Below are 17897 nucleotides of genomic sequence, written 5' to 3'. Positions count from 1 at the left end.
GGTTCATGTCAGTCATTTTAAACTGCTGTGTCTCTTTGGACCATTCTCCTGCCACAATCATGTTTTATCTGTTGTGATTATTTATGTTTTAAAGAATCATGTTTGTTTCTCAATATTATGTGTACTGTTATGTTTCCTGCTGTTTTGGCTGTCTGTGCATTCACTATTGAGGAGGGGAATGATTTCACCAGCAATCATTAAGGTTTTTTTTTACTGCAATATAAAATAACTTCCTTCTGCTTCTCTGGTCTGTGGTGAAATGATTTTGACTGACTAGAAATGTAAGTGAGACAAAACATCAGAGTTCCCAAGTTGCTTTAAATCCCTCAGTCACTTCATCCTGGAGCCGGGTCTGCTAGTCTAACGGGTGTGCCTGGCCTGTAACAGTCTGGCTGGATGGGCTAACTGTAACGGGTGTGCCTGGCCTGTAATGGTCCACAAACCTATTGGTTTGTGGACTTCCATTTTGAAGCCTCGGGTACTATATGCCATTTTGGCTGCTATCTGGTTCTTACACAGCTTGTGCGATCCGCAACTACACCTGAAATTATCTAATCTATGGTTTCTCCTGATTCTAAATATAGCTGAATCGCTTGATTTGACCAAGTAAAACTATTTTTTATAAGCATTTTCGAAATGTTCAGTTGTTCGTATGCCTAACCCAGAAGAGGGTGTGACTTTGACACTATATTCTGAATTTAAACAGACACCGACTCTGACAAAGCGAGTTGGTTTGACAAAAATTCCACAATGGCATTTTTTCTTCTTTTTTTTTCTTTTTTCTTTTTTACAATGTGCTGCAGGCAAGTCCCATATGCAGATCAGTAAAGCTGATTGGCTAGAAACTAGAAGCTCTCTTTTACGCTGGTGGGTAGAGACTTTAAGCACGACTTTGAGCTATATGAACCATCCATCAGAAAGCAGGTAGACCAAAATGAGTAAATACGGCTGGAGCAATTTCAAGGATCTTGTTCTCAGAAAGTCCGCTGTTGACCAGGTAAAAGCAGGCAAAAATTAATCTTTTCATCCTTGCCTACAGTATATGTATAGAATTGCATCATAAATCGTGTATTTTAGTGTATTTTCATCAGATTTCTAGCTACAGTTAAGGAATATGACAATACCTTCAGCAGCATTATTATTTGTGACATTTTGGTTATAATGGTGATATTGCCTTTTAAAATTAAGAGTATTCACTAGGCGAGGATGAAAATGTTTTCCCTTATTGCAACTCATTCCAACTGAAATGGTAATATATGTACAGTATGTTTACTTACACTTGATCCACCTGTCAAACAAGTCCAGACATATGCATACAGACCTTATGGTTAAGGAGCTACTGTATCCTAATCAACTAATTGTTGCTGAATGCTATAGCCTAATTAGCAATACAGTCAAAGCAAATGCCACCATGTGGACTAAAGTTGCAGCACAGCTCTTGAGAATTCTTCAACTGCTTGTCGCGATGTGCTCGGATATAGCTGACAGAAAACTCAAACAATAGCCAACTTGTGCATCCTGAAGGAAATGTCTGTGATAGAACTCTTTCATTAGGGAGTAGGCTATAGGCTACAGTGAGGTAATCACACTCATTTTGTGATTTCGTAATCACACTAATTGTAAAGTAGGCCAAGTAGGCTTTTAAAATGTTTGATAGAGCTTTTTTGTGTGTAAAGGATAGGTGTATGCCTAAGATTAATTATTTGAATTTCAGTAGTCTCGCTTGCCAGACTATAGAATTTCAGTAATTATTCTTCATGTTTGACTTGATTTGAATAGTCTATTTGTTTAAAGGCCTGTCCGACAGCATGTGTCTGTCAGCGCCATGTGAGGGATGCTGCTGACAGGGTTTCTACCCTCAGGACTCAAACTGAACTGACTGAACGCCACGAAACTTACTAAGACTGCACGACCATGTGTGATCCAGGTCATGACATCAGGTGTGACTGCATGCACAACCATGTGATCCATGTCATGACATCAGGTGTGACTGCATGCACAACCATGTGTGATCCAGGTCATGACATCAGGTGTGACTGCATGCACAACCATGTGATCCAGTGGCATAACGTGGCATCCACTATGCCACGTTACGTGTGATCACGCTGAATCGTTACTGTAACTTACTGTACACCAAGCAGGACACGCAGGTGGAGGATGGAGATGAGAATAGTGTGCGTGGGAACTGGACCAACAAGAGAGAGTACATGCTCTCTATGGTCGGCTATGCTATTGGCCTGGGGAATATCTGGAGATTTCCATATTTGACCTATAAGCACGGAGGTGGTGAGTATCTGGCATATAATCATCAGTGCTCTACAATCATACATTCCCTGAGACAAGCAAAATCATTAAAAAAAACAGTAAATATCATTAAGTCTTTTTTATCCTCTGCCACCCACCCCAATCCCTCATTTTGAGCAGGTGCCTTTCTCATCCCTTATTTCCTGATGTTGGTCTTGGGTGGTATTCCTCTCTTCTTCCTGGAAGCCTCCCTGGGTCAGTTCTGCAGCCAAGGCCCCATCAACACATGGAGAGCAGTGCCAATACTCCAGGGTAAGCCTGCCATTCAACTTGCTGATTGCTCTGATTGTGGTCAATTGACTCGGATGTCTTCTGTCAATAGCATTTCAAGATTCAAGATTTTTATTGTCACTCCATGGTACAAGTATCACGTGTGAAATTCTTGTGCTGTGGACTCCGTTTACAACATAGTACAAATATAACAGGGCATATGAGTGCAAAAACAACAAGAGACACAACAAGCAATAAGGCAGTATAGTGATAAGACAAGTCAGAGACAGTGGCATATTCACTGCACATAGGTGCACATGTCATGAGCATACTTTAGACGTGCTTAAACATTTTAAATTCGGCGTATTTGACATACAGGTGCAAATAGCATATTCCTTATTAAATATACAATTAAACTCGGCGTTCTAAATTCGGCGTATTTGACATACAGGTGCAGATAGCATATTCCTTATTAAACATACAGTTAAACATTAGGCATACGTAATGGTAGCAGCTACAGTACGGTACAGTACGGCTACTACACTATTTGTGTATGTTAAGGAGTCTCGTGGCCTGCGGGAAGAAACTGTTCCTCAAGCGATTTGTGCGTGCTTTCGGAACCCTGTATCTTCTCCCTGAAGGTAACAGGGAGAACAGGCTGTTGTGGGGATGGTTTGTGTCTTTGATGATCTTCAGGGACCTCCTGAGGCACCGCTGTTTATACAGTTCATGCAGATCTGGCAACTCACATCCTGTTACGTGCTGGGCCGCGCGTCTCACTCTCCGTAGCGCCCTGCGGTCCATGGTGGTACAGTTCCCGTACCAGGTGGTGAAGCAGCCAGTCAGCAGGCTTTCAATGGTGCCTCTGTAGAAGTCCCTAAGGATTTCTGGCCTTAGCCCAAATTTCTTCAGGCGCCTGCATGAGTCCGTGTATTCGCTGTTGGGCCTTTTTGACAACAGTGGCGGTGTGGCCGGCCCAAGTCAGGTCCTGGTGGATGTTGACTCCCAGGTACTTGAAGCTGTCCACCCTTTCCACCACTGTGCCGTTGATGGTGATTGGGGGGTGTGTCCTCCCCCCCCTCCTGTAGTCTACAATGATCTCCTTGGTCTTGGAGACGTTCAGAGAGAGGTGGTTGTCCTGGCACTCCACTTGTTTGTACATTGTAGAAGTGAGAAGTTACAGTATTCACACACCAAGAAAAAAGAAAGGTCCTTTGATATTTGGGGCGATAACTCAATTGCACATTCATATCACAGGTTGTAGCATTCTTAAAGGGTCAGTACATTTACTGTGGCTTTTTCTGTCTTGATCAAAGGTTTAGAACTTCCCTAGTGTTTGTAATGCTTTCATCTTGGCCAGTGAGAAGAAACCAGACAAACCATGATTCATTTATCTCCTTTTATAGACTTTTTTTTTTTTTACGGAAGTCACACACACCCAATTCCCTAGTCATGGAGTGTATTATTCTCTGTGTGTGTGTGTGTGTGTGTGTGTGTGTGTGTGTGTGTGTGTGTGTGTGTGTGTGTGTGTGTGTGTGTGTGTGTGTGTGTGTGTGTGTGTGTGTGTGCATGTGTGTGTGTCTCCCTACTCTCTCTCTCTCTCTCTCTCTCTCTCTCTCTCTCTCTCTCTCTCTCTCTCTCTCTCTCTCTCTCTCTGAGATAACCTCTCTCTATTCTCTAGGTGTCTATGGGGTCAAATAACATGATCCAATAGGCATCCAGGAATTGAGCGAGGGGGGCACCTTTTTCCATCTGGGGGGAGGCCCACAGTCTCAGATTTTGAAACCCCCTGCCCTAGGGCTTCCTGATGCCCCTCTCTCTCTCTCTCTCTCTCTCTCTCTCTCTCTCTCTCTGATGTAACCTCTCTCTATTCTCTAGGTGTTGGCTATTGCACCTTTATGGTGGGTGCACTGGTCGCTGTTTACTATAACGTCATCGTCGCATACGGCCTGTACTACATGTTCGCTTCCTTCCAGTCCCCTCTGCCATGGACCAGCTGCTCCAGTTGGGCTGACAGTAACTGCAGCCTCACACCTAGAGGTACTTTTCACTCCATCACATGTACTTACAGTCGGAGGAAGTGTTGATCAGCTGTGCTGTTGGTTTACCCCCTGCTGAGCCCTACTATAAAGCCATGATGAGTCTGCTGTCATCCACAAAAGAACTGATTTGTCAATCTCACCCTTAGTCCACTGCAGTTTACACCAATAACAAATGACATGTTTTGGTAAGAATGAAAAAATATTGTAAAGAGTTGGTCTTCATTTTGATGTCGGACCTGTACAATTTTGTGACTATATCGTGCACCGTTTTGACGCTATCACCATCACAAAATCTGTCCACAGAGACATATATAAACAACTGGGCAAAGTACTGAAGAAAAGGCTTCTGTGGTAGTTCCCGCTACAATAGAGAGCCAAAGTGAAACGTCACTTCCTGCTTTCTCCCTGTAGCCTACCAGCGCTGCGAAAAATATTAATGGCGGTGAACGGAGAATAAGGTTACTTTTTTGATCCCGTTTGAATTGGGCCACGGGGTGCCAACGCTAATTTTGCACTAGAAGTTATAAATCAGAAAGACTACATACACTGTCGCCTAAGTGATGTCACTTTCTCTACCGGCAAAGCTGAAGACCGGCGACATGCCACGAGCTTCCACGAGGTATGTAGTTTTTATACGAAACTAACCCCTACGTTTCAGTTTGACGACAAACGGTGACTTTCTTGACATGCAAAGTTACGTTTTAAATTGACAAAATTAGCGTTGGCACCCCGTGGCACAATTCAAACGCGATCAAAAAAGTAACCTTATTTTCCGTCCACCGCCATACATATTTTTCGCTGCACTGGTACAGGGAGAAAGCAGGAAGTGACGTTTCACTTTGGCTCTCTATACTGTACAGTAAGTGTCTCAGGAGGACATGTTGCCATGATGACGCGCGCGCACGCGCGCGCGCACACACACACACACACACACACACACACACACACACACACACACACACACACACACACACACACACACACACACACACACACACACACAGAGACTCACAAGGTGAAAACAATACGAGCAAATGCTGTTGCGGCTGGTACTCGTGCTTTTTAGAGGACATTTTCATTCCAGTCATTTAATACTGTCCATTTTTACTCCTGTAGTGAAGTGCAACTTATCTAGTCTGCCAGTGGCCAACTGGACTCAGGATAATGGCACGTGTCCTTCATCCAACATCATCTCCATTCCAGTGCAGAGCCCCACCGAGCAATACTGGGAGTAAGAGCCACACATGCATGCAAACCAGTTTGCACATCCACACACACTTGGTACCGTGTTGACTGTGTGGTCAGACCACTCACTCCCCTCTCTCCCTCTCTCTCTCCCTCCCTCCCTCCCTCTCTCTCTCTCTCTCTCTCTCTCTCCCTCTCTCCCTCCCTCTCTCCCTCCCTCTCTCCCTCCCTCTCTCCCTCCCTCCAGTCTTGTGGCTCTGCAGCGATCCAGTGGTCTTGATGACACGGGGCCTGTAGTCTGGCACTTGGCTCTCTGTCTGCTGCTGTGCGTGACCCTCGTGGCTGCAGTCCTCCTCAAAGGTGTCAAGTCCTCAGGCAAAGTAAGAGCGCTTCCACTCCTTATCTTGTCCACATTTTGCCAAACTTGAGGCCCATGGGGGAACTACATTTGATTTGGTTTGGTTTGACTTGATTTGATTTGATCTGTATTTATCTCGAACAGATGTTTGGTTTAGTGATAACATCTGCACAACTGAGATGCTCCCGCTCTCAGTTTAGTGAGAACATTTAGATCTTACCATCATCAGAATGAAGCAGGAAATGGGAGGAACACTCTAAGAGGCTGTGCTCTTTTGTCTCCTTGGTAAAGTTTGGGGACTTGTATTGGGGACAGAATATTTGTTCTTCTAGTATTTGTCCCTTTTCTTTGGATGATGTATATTTATTTTGGTCTGTCTTTTGTATTGAAGCTTAATGCACTCTGTACTAGTATATTCTTTCCCCTCGGTGCTGGGCCGGCGGGTCAGGGGGTGCAGAAGTCAGAAGGTCAGAAGGAAGTCAGAAGGACAGTCAGTCACTCAGTCACTCAGTCATGGACATTTAGTGAGTTTAGTGGGGAAAGGTTCATAGCTCGGGATAGGAGGGTGCTACAGAGTGGGGATTTGACTGGGTTAGGGTAATGGGTGGGATGAATGTGGGAGGCAAGTAGAAAAGTATGAAATTAAATGTTTTTTCTTGCCTGACGTGTGTGTCCGGTGCTGACTTAAGCATTTCCGTTGCCCAGTGCATAACCAGATTTCCTCTGTTGAGTGTGTGTTTCTCTCCCCAGGTGGTGTATTTCACAACCATATTCCCTTATGTGGTGATTGTGATCCTGTTGATCAGGGGTGTGACACTAGAGGGCGCCAGAGATGGGATAGAATTCTACATTGGTTCTCAATCCAATTTGACTAAACTGACTGAAGCAGAGGTAAGACTAGCCCGATGTTCACCTTTTAACTTCAGCACAAACCACAGGAAGCAAAGTTTGCACAACCTCTGTCTTGATCGCTGTCTTTTTAAAGCATGTAGGTGTGTGTTTGTGTTTTAGGTCTGGAAAGATGCAGCAACACAGACCTTTTATTCCCTGTCCATTGGGTTTGGTGGAGTCACGAGCCTGGCTTCCTATAACAAGTTCCACAATAACGTGTTCCAAGACTCACTTGTTGTGACCCTCACTAACCATGGTACGAAGGTTATTCATTTCTCAGTGAGGAAATGTACTAGAAATTTCTAGCATGCCTGGCATGCTTGGCGCCTGGCATGCGATGTGCAGTTGAGCAATTGTGAGCCGAGCCTTGCCGAGCACTGCACACAGTGCCAGCATATTGCCCTGCTATTAACATAATATCTATCTGACTATGCTTCATCTCGTCCTGTATGTATATATATATATATATATATATATATATATATATATATATATATATATATATATATATATATATATATATATATATATATATATATATATATATATATATATATATATATAATGTCTATCTGACTATGCTCCATCTCATCCTATAGGCACCAGTGTGTTTGCTGGCTTTGCCATTTTTTCTGTTTTGGGTCACATGGCTCACATCTATGGAAAGCCTGTTGGGGAGGTGGCCCAGGATGGTACTGTATATTATATTATATTATATTATATTATATTATATTATATTATATTATATTATATTATATTATATTATATTATATTATACTATATTATATTATATTATTTATATTATATTATATTATATTACCGGTATATTATATTATATTATATTATATTATATTATATTATATTATTTATATTATATTATATTATATTATATTATATTATATTATATTATACTATATTATATTATATTATTTATATTAAATTATATTATATTATATTACATTACATTACATTACATTACATTATATACTATATTATGGCTATTAGTACAAAAGTTCTTCCTTTTAGGCTGTTATGTTATGATAATTCTCCATCTTTGTGCAGGATTTGGCCTGGTATTCATTGTGTATCCTGATGCTCTGTCTAAGCTTCCCATCGCTCCCTTTTGGTCTGTTATGTTCTTTCTCATGATTTTCACCCTCGGTCTGGACGCCCAGTTTACACTAATAGGTGGGTTTGTCAGTGACAATCCTATGATACTTTGTTAACTTGCATAATGCCTATACATTTTTTCATTACACCCTCCTATCAGACTGTTGGATCTTGTATTTTTTACTCTTTTCTACACTTACTTTAGCCTGCAGAGATGGGAAAAGTACATACATTATTTGCGTGTAATAAATAAATATATAAATACATAAATAAATAAATAAATAAATAAATAAATACATACATACATACATACATACATACATACATACATACATACATAAATAAATAAATATTGTAGGTAAAAGTAGAAGTACTGATTCAACTTCTTTACTCAAGTAAAAGTAAAAAAAAACAGCCTCTGAAATGCATTCAATCATCATCCTCATCATTATATAAATGGGATCTTACTCACTGCCTGTGCTTGTTTCAGAGTTTGAGGTTTAATTGGCTAAATGCTGTCTGCTGAAATGGCTCTTCTTATCTTTAGAGATGATCTCCACCTGCCTGATAGACGGCTTCCCTAAACTCTTCCAATCCAGCAGCTTCATCACTATAGTGACGTGTGCCATCCTCTTCCTCCTGGGCCTACCATGTGTCACAAGGGTAGGTCTGCTTTAAAAGACTGACTTCATGTGACTGTCTCACATTAGCGGCCTGCTTACTGTGTTGTGTGCGTGTGCGTGTGCGTGTGTGTGTGTGTGTGTGTGTGTGTGTGTGTGTGTGTGTGTTAGGCAGGAATATACTGGGTGACTCTGATTGACCAGTTTGTTGCCAGCTGGCCACTGCTACTTATTGCTTTTTTGGAGATCATTGGCTTCTTCTACATATATGGTAAATATAAATGATAACAATTACCGAGATCTGTGCGTATAAAAAAGTTGGATCAGACTCACTCAACTTGATGTACATGTGTGTGTCTTAAGTGTGTATTTTCACATGTGCTTCACAGGAGGGAACCGTTTCATTCAAGACATAGAGATGATGATTGGGAGTAGGAGCGTCTGTTTCTGGCTGTGGTGGAGAGCATGTTGGTTCTTCATCAGCCCCTGCATCATCTTAGTGAGTACAACCTCACACACACAACTGTTCATCTTTACATTCTGTGCAATGTTGTAGAAATGCCTCTCCGCTCTCCTGGTGTCTATAGGTGATCCTGGTGTGGTCTCTGCTGACGTTTGAACCCCCCAGCTATGCAGGAGTACAGTACCCTGCCTGGGGCTTGGCTCTGGGCTGGTGCATGATTGCATCGTGCCTCGTCTGGATCCCCGTCGTCGCTGTGTACAAACTGATGAGAGTGGAGGGAGATGCCTGGAAGGTGTGTGCCGTGTTCAAAGTTAGGAAATGTGTGTTTGGTCGATCACATCTCTGAACGCCTGTTCATTTCCCTTTTACAATGAAGCCCCATTTGTATGCATCCTGCATAGAGAGGTCCAGGGATGACGTATTTTTGTAGGCTGAATGCGGAAGTCCCGAACTTCCTGGTTCCACACTGTTTCTGTCTATGGGATTTTTGAATGGGTTTTTGGCGATATGCTTCAAATAATGTCTGTGGGCAACGCAAGTTTAATCAAACGCGAACCAAGGTTCAGCGGGATAATCTTCACACATGAGGACCACTTTCATGAGTTTTGTAGCGTAAATGCGAGCCCTAGAAGTAAAATGCTCGAGCTAAGCTAATCCTGAACTACACACTGTCGCATAGGCTTCACGTCACGTCAGCACTCAACCTGGACTGTTGTTGATGTGTGCACTGATTACCTCGGGCTGAACGGGGCTGAACCAGGTGAGGGAAAGAGAATTTCCGTGTTCGCCCTTTGAAGTGGTGACGTTATTGACGTATATATCCACATCGACTCAGCAGTGTAGTCTCATTTAGCCGTTTGCTAGCTAGCCGCCCGTTTAACGGCATGTAAAAGCTTCAAAACTCATAAAAGTGGTCTTCATGTGTGAAGATGATGTTACTAAACACTGGTTCGCGTTTGATTAAGCCAGCATTGCCCAGAGAGATTATTAGAAGCATCGCGCCAAAAACCCATTCAAAACTCCCATAGGCGAAAACTGTATGGAACCAGGGGCGTTAGCATCGATGATTTCCGGACTCGTTACTGGACCTCTCTATTTGTGGGATGAGCAGCACAGCTGATTATGTGGCTGGGTGGCAAGTGAAATTTCCCTGCCAATGTCAAACCGTGTATTCTCCTGTTGATATAGATTATTTTGTTCCACTGGTACCGTCTCCAAACTCAAGGCCAAGTTCCGTGAACCCAGTGATATAAAGACAGACACGCGAAGTGGGCGTCCCCAAAAAGACAACACCCCACGAAGACCCGTTCATCACCCTTACAGCACTGAGGAACCGTAGCTGTCTTCCAGACATTTGATTAAGATAAGATTATTTGTATTTGTCCCGAGGGAAATTTGTCTTGGACATACAGACTGCCACATACAGTACAACAGTGCCATAACAAACAAAAAACAAGTAGTGCATAGCACACTAGTGCCGACATGTGCAAAAATACAATTAAGGTGCAGACATGAATCGATTACAAGTACAATCAACACTGCTTATGACCTGAGTTTAGGAGATTGACTGATAGTGGGATGAAAGCGTTTTTGTATCTGTTTTGCAAGGTTTCCAGGACGTTATGGCAGACGGCTCTCTGATCAGACAATCAGGAACAGACTGCACACAGCCAATCTCCAAGCTCATAAGCCTGCTGTGTAAACGAGTGGATGCGAGTCCAGAGTCGTAGCAAGTTCGTTAAACTCCCCCGGTATTCACCTTATTCCTCGACCTACGTTTCCCATGATTCTCAGCGGTTGCCGGTTGTCGACTTCCTGTTTACATTTTCTTCACTAGCAAGGAGGTGCGCGCCGCTGTCAAAGAGTGGGAACGTTTGACTTATTTTATCCAAAATGGCTAAAAATCATAACGTCGTGTGGTTGCATAGCGGTGATGTTTTACAAAAACGAGGTAAATGTCAATTCACTCGTACTCTATGGGCTTTAGCCGAAATGGCTAAAAATAGTATGTGGTTGCATAGCGGCCACTTTTGTGTTGAAGGCTCAACGTCCAAACCGGAACTCTTATTATTTGGTCATTGAACGGAGCTTTAGCGGTCTCACTCTTTCAAGATTCAAGATATTGTCACTCCGTTGTACAATTATGCACGTGTGAAATTATTGTGCTGGGGGGCATCAATACAAGACATAGGTAGGTACAAAGTCACAACAATTATTATGATTATTTTCAGTCTCTTTCGCTATGAACGGTCCTGGGCGGAAACAGGCAACTGGCAGCTGGAAACAGGGAGGGAGGGTGTCATGGAAACAGGGAGGGAGGGTGTCATGGAAGCACCTGCGGTCTCACCAGGAAACTCATGATTAAAGGCCTCTTAACCAGCTCCGCCAAGGGAGCTAAGCTCTCTCAGCATAGTGGTTAGCGTGTGCGCTGGCGACGTGGAGAACGCTATGCTGATTGTTGCATCGATTGAGTAACCGCTTTTGGTGGGGGCAGTATTATGGTGTGGGGGGCGGCGGCATCTCCATCACTGGCAAAACAAGGCTTGTCACCCTTGAAGGCTACTGTATCTCAATGCAGTAAGACAGGCATGTCCAAAGTCCGGCCCGGGGACCAATTGCGCCCTGCGATTTTAAATGGCCCATCGCTTGTCTCTCAAAATATACTATACGTGGCCCTCCACACAGTATGGGTTAATGCATTTTACGTTCACCTAACCTAACGAGCGTGAAGTTGACTGCGAGGTCCACGGCTTTCAAGAGCGCTGGGAAGTTGATTGCGTTTTACTGAAAGCTGAAACGGTTACGTTTGTCTCATCTGCCAAAGAGACCGTCGCTGTTATGAAAGAGTTCAATGTGAAGAGACATTACGAGACTAAGCATAATTCATACCAGTGATTGTCCAGCGACAATTGTCCGACCCGCATAATCAGCTGTGCTGCTCATCCCACAAATGCATGATCCATACAAATGGGGCCTACCCATATTCATGAGCCTCACCTGTTGCCTCCTTCCTACAGCGTCTGAAGTCGGTGTGCTGTCCCTCAGAGGATTGGCATCCCTTCCTGGAGGTCCATCGAGGAGAACGCTATTCACAAGACCGCTGTCAACACAGGAAGAACATCGACCAGTCAGATGTTGATGAACATGTTATCACCAACTCATGGCTCTGATGTGTACTGTATACTGTACTGTACTGTCATGCGCACAGGCATTTTTTATTGTATCTCCAGCCTGTCATGTTTTTTTGTTTGTTTCTTACATTTTAAATGTTTTTTTTGGGGAAGACATTTTAGTATTTTATTTGTTGAAGCACTGTGACCAGTGAACACATGTAGGTTCATGTCAGTCGTTTTAAACTGCTGTGTCTCTTTGGACCATTATCCTGCCACAATCATGTTTTATCTGTTGTGATTATTTATGTTTTAAAGAATCATGTTTGTTTCTCAATATTATGTGTACTGTTATGTTTCCTGCTGTTTTGGCTGTCTGTGCATTCACTATTGAGGAGGGGAATGATTTCACCAGCAATCATTAAGTTTTTTTTACTGCAATATAAAATAACTTCCTTCTGCTTCTCTGGTCTGTGGTGAAATGATTTTGACTGACTAGAAATGTAAGTGATGAGAGACAAAACATCAGAGTTCCCAAGTTGCTTTAAATCCCTCAGTCACTTCATCCTGGAGCCGGGTCTGCTACTCTAACGGGTGTGCCTGGCCTGTAACAGTCTGGCTGGATGGGCTAACTGTAACGGGTGTGCCTGGCCTGTAATGGTCCACATGGTGTGTAATGGTCCACAAACCTATTGGTTTGTGGACTTCCATTTTGAAGCCTCGGGTACTGTATGCCATTTTGGCTGCTATCTGGTTCTTACACAGCTCGTGCAATCCGCAACTACACTTTTTTTTTTTTTTTGGTCAGAGTGAAATTATCTAATCTATGGTTTCTCCTGATTCTAAATATAGCTGAATCGCTTGGTTTGACCAAGTAAAACTATTTTTTATAAGCATTTTCAAAATGTTCAGTTGGTTCGTATGCCTCAGAAGAGGGTGTGACTTGACACTATATTCTGAATTTAAACAGACACCGACTGACAAAGCGAGTTGGTTTGACTAAAATTGCACAATGGCGTTTTTTCTTCTTTTTTTTCTTTTTTCTTTTTTACAGTGTGCTGCAGGCAAGTCCCATATGCAGATCAGTAAAGCTGATTGGCTGGAAACTAGAAGCTCTCTGTCGTGGGTCGAGACTTTAAGCACGACTTTGAGCAATTTGAACCATCCATCAGAAAGCAGGTAGACCAAAATGAGGAAATACGGCTGGAGCAATTTCAAGGATCTTGTTCTCAGAAAGTCCGCTGTTGACCAGGTAAAAGCAGGCAAAAGTTAATCTTTTCATCCTTGCCTACAGTATATGTATAGAATTGCATCATAAAATGTGTATTTTAGTGTATTTTCATCAGATTTCTAGCTACAGTTAAGGAATATGACAATACCTTCAGCAGCATTATTATTTGTGACATTTAGGTTATAATGGTGATATTGCCTTTTAAAATTAAGAGTATTCACTAGGCGAGGATGAAAATATGTTTTCCCTTATTGCAACTCATTCCAACTGAAATGGTAATAGATGTACAGTATGTTTACTTACACTTGATCCACCTGTCAAACAAGTCCAGACATAATTATGCATACAGACCTTATGGTTAAGGAGCTACTGTATCCTAATCAACTAATTGTTGCTGAATGCTATAGCCTAATTAGCAATACAGTTAAAGCAAATGCCACCATGTGGACTAAAGTTGCAGCACAGCTCTTGAGAATTCTTCAACTGCTTGTCGCGATGTGCTCGGATATAGCTGACAGAAAACTCAAACAATAGCCAACTTGTGCATCCTGAAGGAAATGTCTGTGATAGAACTCTTTCATTAGGGAGTAGGCTATAGGCTACAGTGAGGTAATCACACTCATTTTGTGATTTCGTAATCACACTAATTGTAAAGTAGGCCAAGTAGGCTTTTAAAATGTTTGATAGAGCTTTTTTGTGTGTAAAGGATAGGTGTATGCCTAAGATTAATTATTTGAATTTCAGTAGTCTCGCTTGCCAGACTATAGAATTTCAGTAATTATTCTTCATGTTTGACTTGATTTGAATAGTCTATTTGTTTAAAGGCCTGTCCGACAGCATGTGTCTGTCAGCGCCATGTGAGGGATGCTGCTGACAGGGTTTCTACCCTCAGGACTCAAACTGAACTGACTGAACGCCACGAAACTTACTAAGACTGCACGACCATGTGTGATCCAGGTCATGACATCAGGTGTGACTGCATGCACAACCATGTGTGATCCAGGTCATGACATCAGGTGTGACTGCATGCACAACCATGTGATCCAGTGGCATAACGTGGCATCCACTATACCACGTTACGTGTGATCACACTGAATCGTTACCAGGCACGTGCACACATAGACATGAAAGGGGGCTTGAGCCCCTGCCTTTTTTTCAGTCTGTAAAAAGTGCCCTTATGGAAATTGCCCTTTCCATGCCGTCACTGACGGCAGCATTCAAAGAGAAATGCCTTTTCCGAGCTCTCTTGGCCTTGAATGCACCATTTGTAATAGGCCTCTGCATGGAGCAGTGTTTTTCTAAACTGCCCCTGAAGGCACCAACCCAAAAATGAACCCAAAAATGAATGAATAAATAAATACATAAATAAATAAACCACCCAATAAATAAATAACCAAAATATAGGGAACAAATGCAGAATTGTTGCTCTTGAAAATATTTTTTACTTTACACTATTGGAAAGGGATGTTGTGTTGTTGAATCCGCAAAAAATAAAAAATAAATCTAATACACCTTATCTAAATCTTCTGTCTTGCTTTTTAGAATTATGGTTAAAATGCATGGTATATTACAAGCCTCACTCAGTATCGTTCAATGTTTCTGCCTGTGTTGCTATCTGTTGTAGTACAACAACCTAAAGGGAGAAAAGGAGCAAATACATATTGATGCTTAAATGATTTCACAACAGTATTGCAACAGCATGCAACTTTTATATACTAATATTATTCAGTTATGGAGTTGTTTTTCCGTGACAAGTCTCATCCTAAAATGAGATATTCCTCTAAATCTGGTTAAAATCGGAATATTTAAAATGAGTTATACCCCTAAATTGGCCTTCAAATTGCCTCAAATTTCCGCCGCCGCTCTCCGGACGGCGGCTGTAGTGCCCTTTTATGAATTTGAGCCCCTGCCCCTCTAATGTTCTGTGCACGTCCCTGATCGTTACTGTAACTTACTGTACACCAAGCAGGACACGCAGGTGGATGATGGAGATGAGAATAGTGTGCGTGGGAACTGGACCAACAAGAGAGAGTACATGCTCTCTATGGTCGGCTATGCTATTGGCCTGGGGAATATCTGGAGATTTCCATATTTGACCTATAAGCACGGAGGTGGTGAGTATCTGGCATATAATCATCAGTGCTCTACAATCATACATTCCCTGAGACAAGCAAAATCATTAAAAAAAACAGTAAATATCATTAAGTCTTTTTTATCCTCTGCCACCCACCCCAATCCCTCATTTTGAGCAGGTGCCTTTCTCATCCCTTATTTCCTGATGTTGGTCTTGGGTGGTATTCCTCTCTTCTTCCTGGAAGCCTCCCTGGGTCAGTTCTGCAGCCAAGGCCCCATCAACACATGGAGAGCAGTGCCAATACTCCAGGGTAAGCCGGCCATTCAACTTGCTGATTGCTCTGATTGTGGTCAATTGACTCGGATGTCTTCTGTCAATAGCATTTCAAGATTCAAGATTTTTATTGTCACTCCATGGTACAAGTATCACGTGTGAAATTCTTGTGCTGTGGACTCCGTTTACAACATAGTACAAATATAACAGGGCATATGAGTGCAAAAACAACAAGAGACACAACAAGCAATAAGGCAGTATAGTGATAAGACAAGTCAGAGACAGTGGCATATTCACTGGACATAGGTGCACATGTCATGAGCATACTTTAGACGTGCTTAAACATTTTAAATTCGGCGTATTTGACATACAGGTGCAAATAGCATATTCCTTATTAAATATACAATTAAACTCTGCGTTCTAAATTCGGCGTATTTGACATACAGGTGCAGATAGCATATTCCTTATTAAACATACAGTTAAACATTAGACATACGTAATGGTAGCAGCTACAGTACGGTACAGTACGGCTACTACACTATTTGTGTATGTTAAGGAGTCTCGTGGCCTGCGGGAAGAAACTGTTCCTCAAGCGATTTGTGCGTGCTTTCGGAACCCTGTATCTTCTCCCTGAAGGTAACAGGGAGAACAGGCTGTTGTGGGGATGGTTTGTGTCTTTGATGATCTTCAGGGACCTCCTGAGGCACCGCTGTTTATACAGTTCATGCAGATCTGGCAACTCACATCCTGTTACGTGCTGGGCCGCGCGTCTCACTCTCCGTAGCGCCCTGCGGTCCATGGTGGTACAGTTCCCGTACCAGGTGGTGGTGAAGCAGCCAGTCAGCAGGCTTTCAATGGTGCCTCTGTAGAAGTCCCTAAGGATTTCTGGCCTTAGCCCAAATTTCTTCAGGCGCCTGCATGAGTCCGTGTATTCGCTGTTGGGCCTTTTTGACAACAGTGGCGGTGTGGCCGGCCCAAGTCAGGTCCTGGTGGATGTTGACTCCCAGGTACTTGAAGCTGTCCACCCTTTCCACCACTGTGCCGTTGATGGTGATTGGGGGGTGTGTGCTCCCCTCCCTCCTGTAGTCTACAATGATCTCCTTGGTCTTGGAGACGTTCAGAGAGAGGTGGTTGTCCTGGCACTCCACTTGTTTGTACATTGTAGAAGTGAGAAGTTACAGTATTCACACACCAAGAAAAAAGAAAGGTCCTTTGATATTTGGGGCGATAACTCAATTGCACATTCATATCACAGGTTGTAGCATTCTTAAAGGGTCAGTAAATTTACTGTGGCTTTTTCTGTCTTGATCATAGGTTTAGAACTTCCCTAGTGTTTGTAATGCTTTAGTCTTGGCCAGGATGAGAGAAGAAACCAGACAAACCATGACAATCTGATTCATTTATCTCCTTTTATAGACTTTTTTTTTTTTTTTTTACGGAAGTCACACACACCTAATTCCCTAGTCATGGAGTGTATTATTGTGTGTGTGTGTGTGTGTGTGTGTGTGTGTGTGTGTGTGTGTGTGTGTGTGTGTGTGTGTGTGTGTGTGTGTGTGTGTGTATGTGTGTGTGTGTGTGTGTGTGTGTGTGTGTGTGTGTGTGTGTGTGTGTGTGTGTGTGTGTGTGTGTCTCTCTCTCTCTCTCTCTCTGAGATAACCTCTCTCTATTCTCTAGGTGTCTATGGGGTCAAATAACATAATCATGATCCCATAGGCATCCAGGAATTGAGCGAGGCGGGCACCTTTTTCCATCTGGGGGGAGGCCCACAGTCTCAGATTTTGAAACCGCTGCCCTAGGGCTTCCTGATGCCCCTCTCTCTCTCTCTCTCTCTCTCTCTATGTAACCTCTCTCTATTCTCTAGGTGTTGGCTATTGCACCTTTATGGTGGGTGCACTGGTCGCTGTTTACTATAACGTCATCGTCGCATACGGCCTGTACTACATGTTCGCTTCCTTCCAGTCCCCTCTGCCATGGACCAGCTGCTCCAGTTGGGCTGACAGTAACTGCAGCCTCACACCTAGAGGTA

The 17897-nt window shown here is 42.9% G+C and overlaps 2 protein-coding genes across 2 annotated transcripts in view; both read left to right on the top strand.

Annotated features, from left to right (window-relative positions):
- Window positions 1–934: 934 nt before the first annotated feature.
- LOC310799380 (sodium- and chloride-dependent neutral and basic amino acid transporter B(0+)-like) lies at window positions 935–12353 on the top strand (the record flags this gene model as incomplete). Its single annotated transcript, XM_083661968.1, has 15 exons — window positions 935–997; window positions 2142–2286; window positions 2425–2556; window positions 4393–4554; window positions 5673–5787; window positions 5989–6121; window positions 6850–6990; window positions 7111–7246; window positions 7590–7682; window positions 8053–8178; window positions 8648–8763; window positions 8892–8991; window positions 9110–9219; window positions 9308–9475; window positions 12201–12353. 15 exons carry the CDS (start codon window positions 935–937, stop codon window positions 12351–12353), a joined length of 1893 nt encoding a protein of 630 aa, XP_083518094.1.
- A 1129-nt stretch (window positions 12354–13482) lies between these two features.
- The window catches only part of LOC310799379 (sodium- and chloride-dependent neutral and basic amino acid transporter B(0+)-like), a gene marked incomplete at both ends in the record, with an annotated part of 11482 nt that continues 7067 nt past the window's right edge, over window positions 13483–17897 (top strand). Inside the window, 4 exons of the mRNA XM_083661967.1 lie at window positions 13483–13545; window positions 15491–15638; window positions 15777–15908; window positions 17733–17894. Of these exons, the coding sequence (XP_083518093.1) occupies window positions 13483–13545; window positions 15491–15638; window positions 15777–15908; window positions 17733–17894 (505 nt within the window). The remainder of the gene's footprint in view (window positions 13546–15490; window positions 15639–15776; window positions 15909–17732; window positions 17895–17897) is intronic.

This window comes from Poromitra crassiceps (assembly GCF_964638095.1).
Source record: "Poromitra crassiceps genome assembly, chromosome: 27".
Taxonomy (NCBI): domain Eukaryota; kingdom Metazoa; phylum Chordata; class Actinopteri; order Beryciformes; family Melamphaidae; genus Poromitra; species Poromitra crassiceps.
Note: the sequence above shows the minus strand (reverse complement) of the source record. Positions and strands in the feature narration are given on the sequence as shown.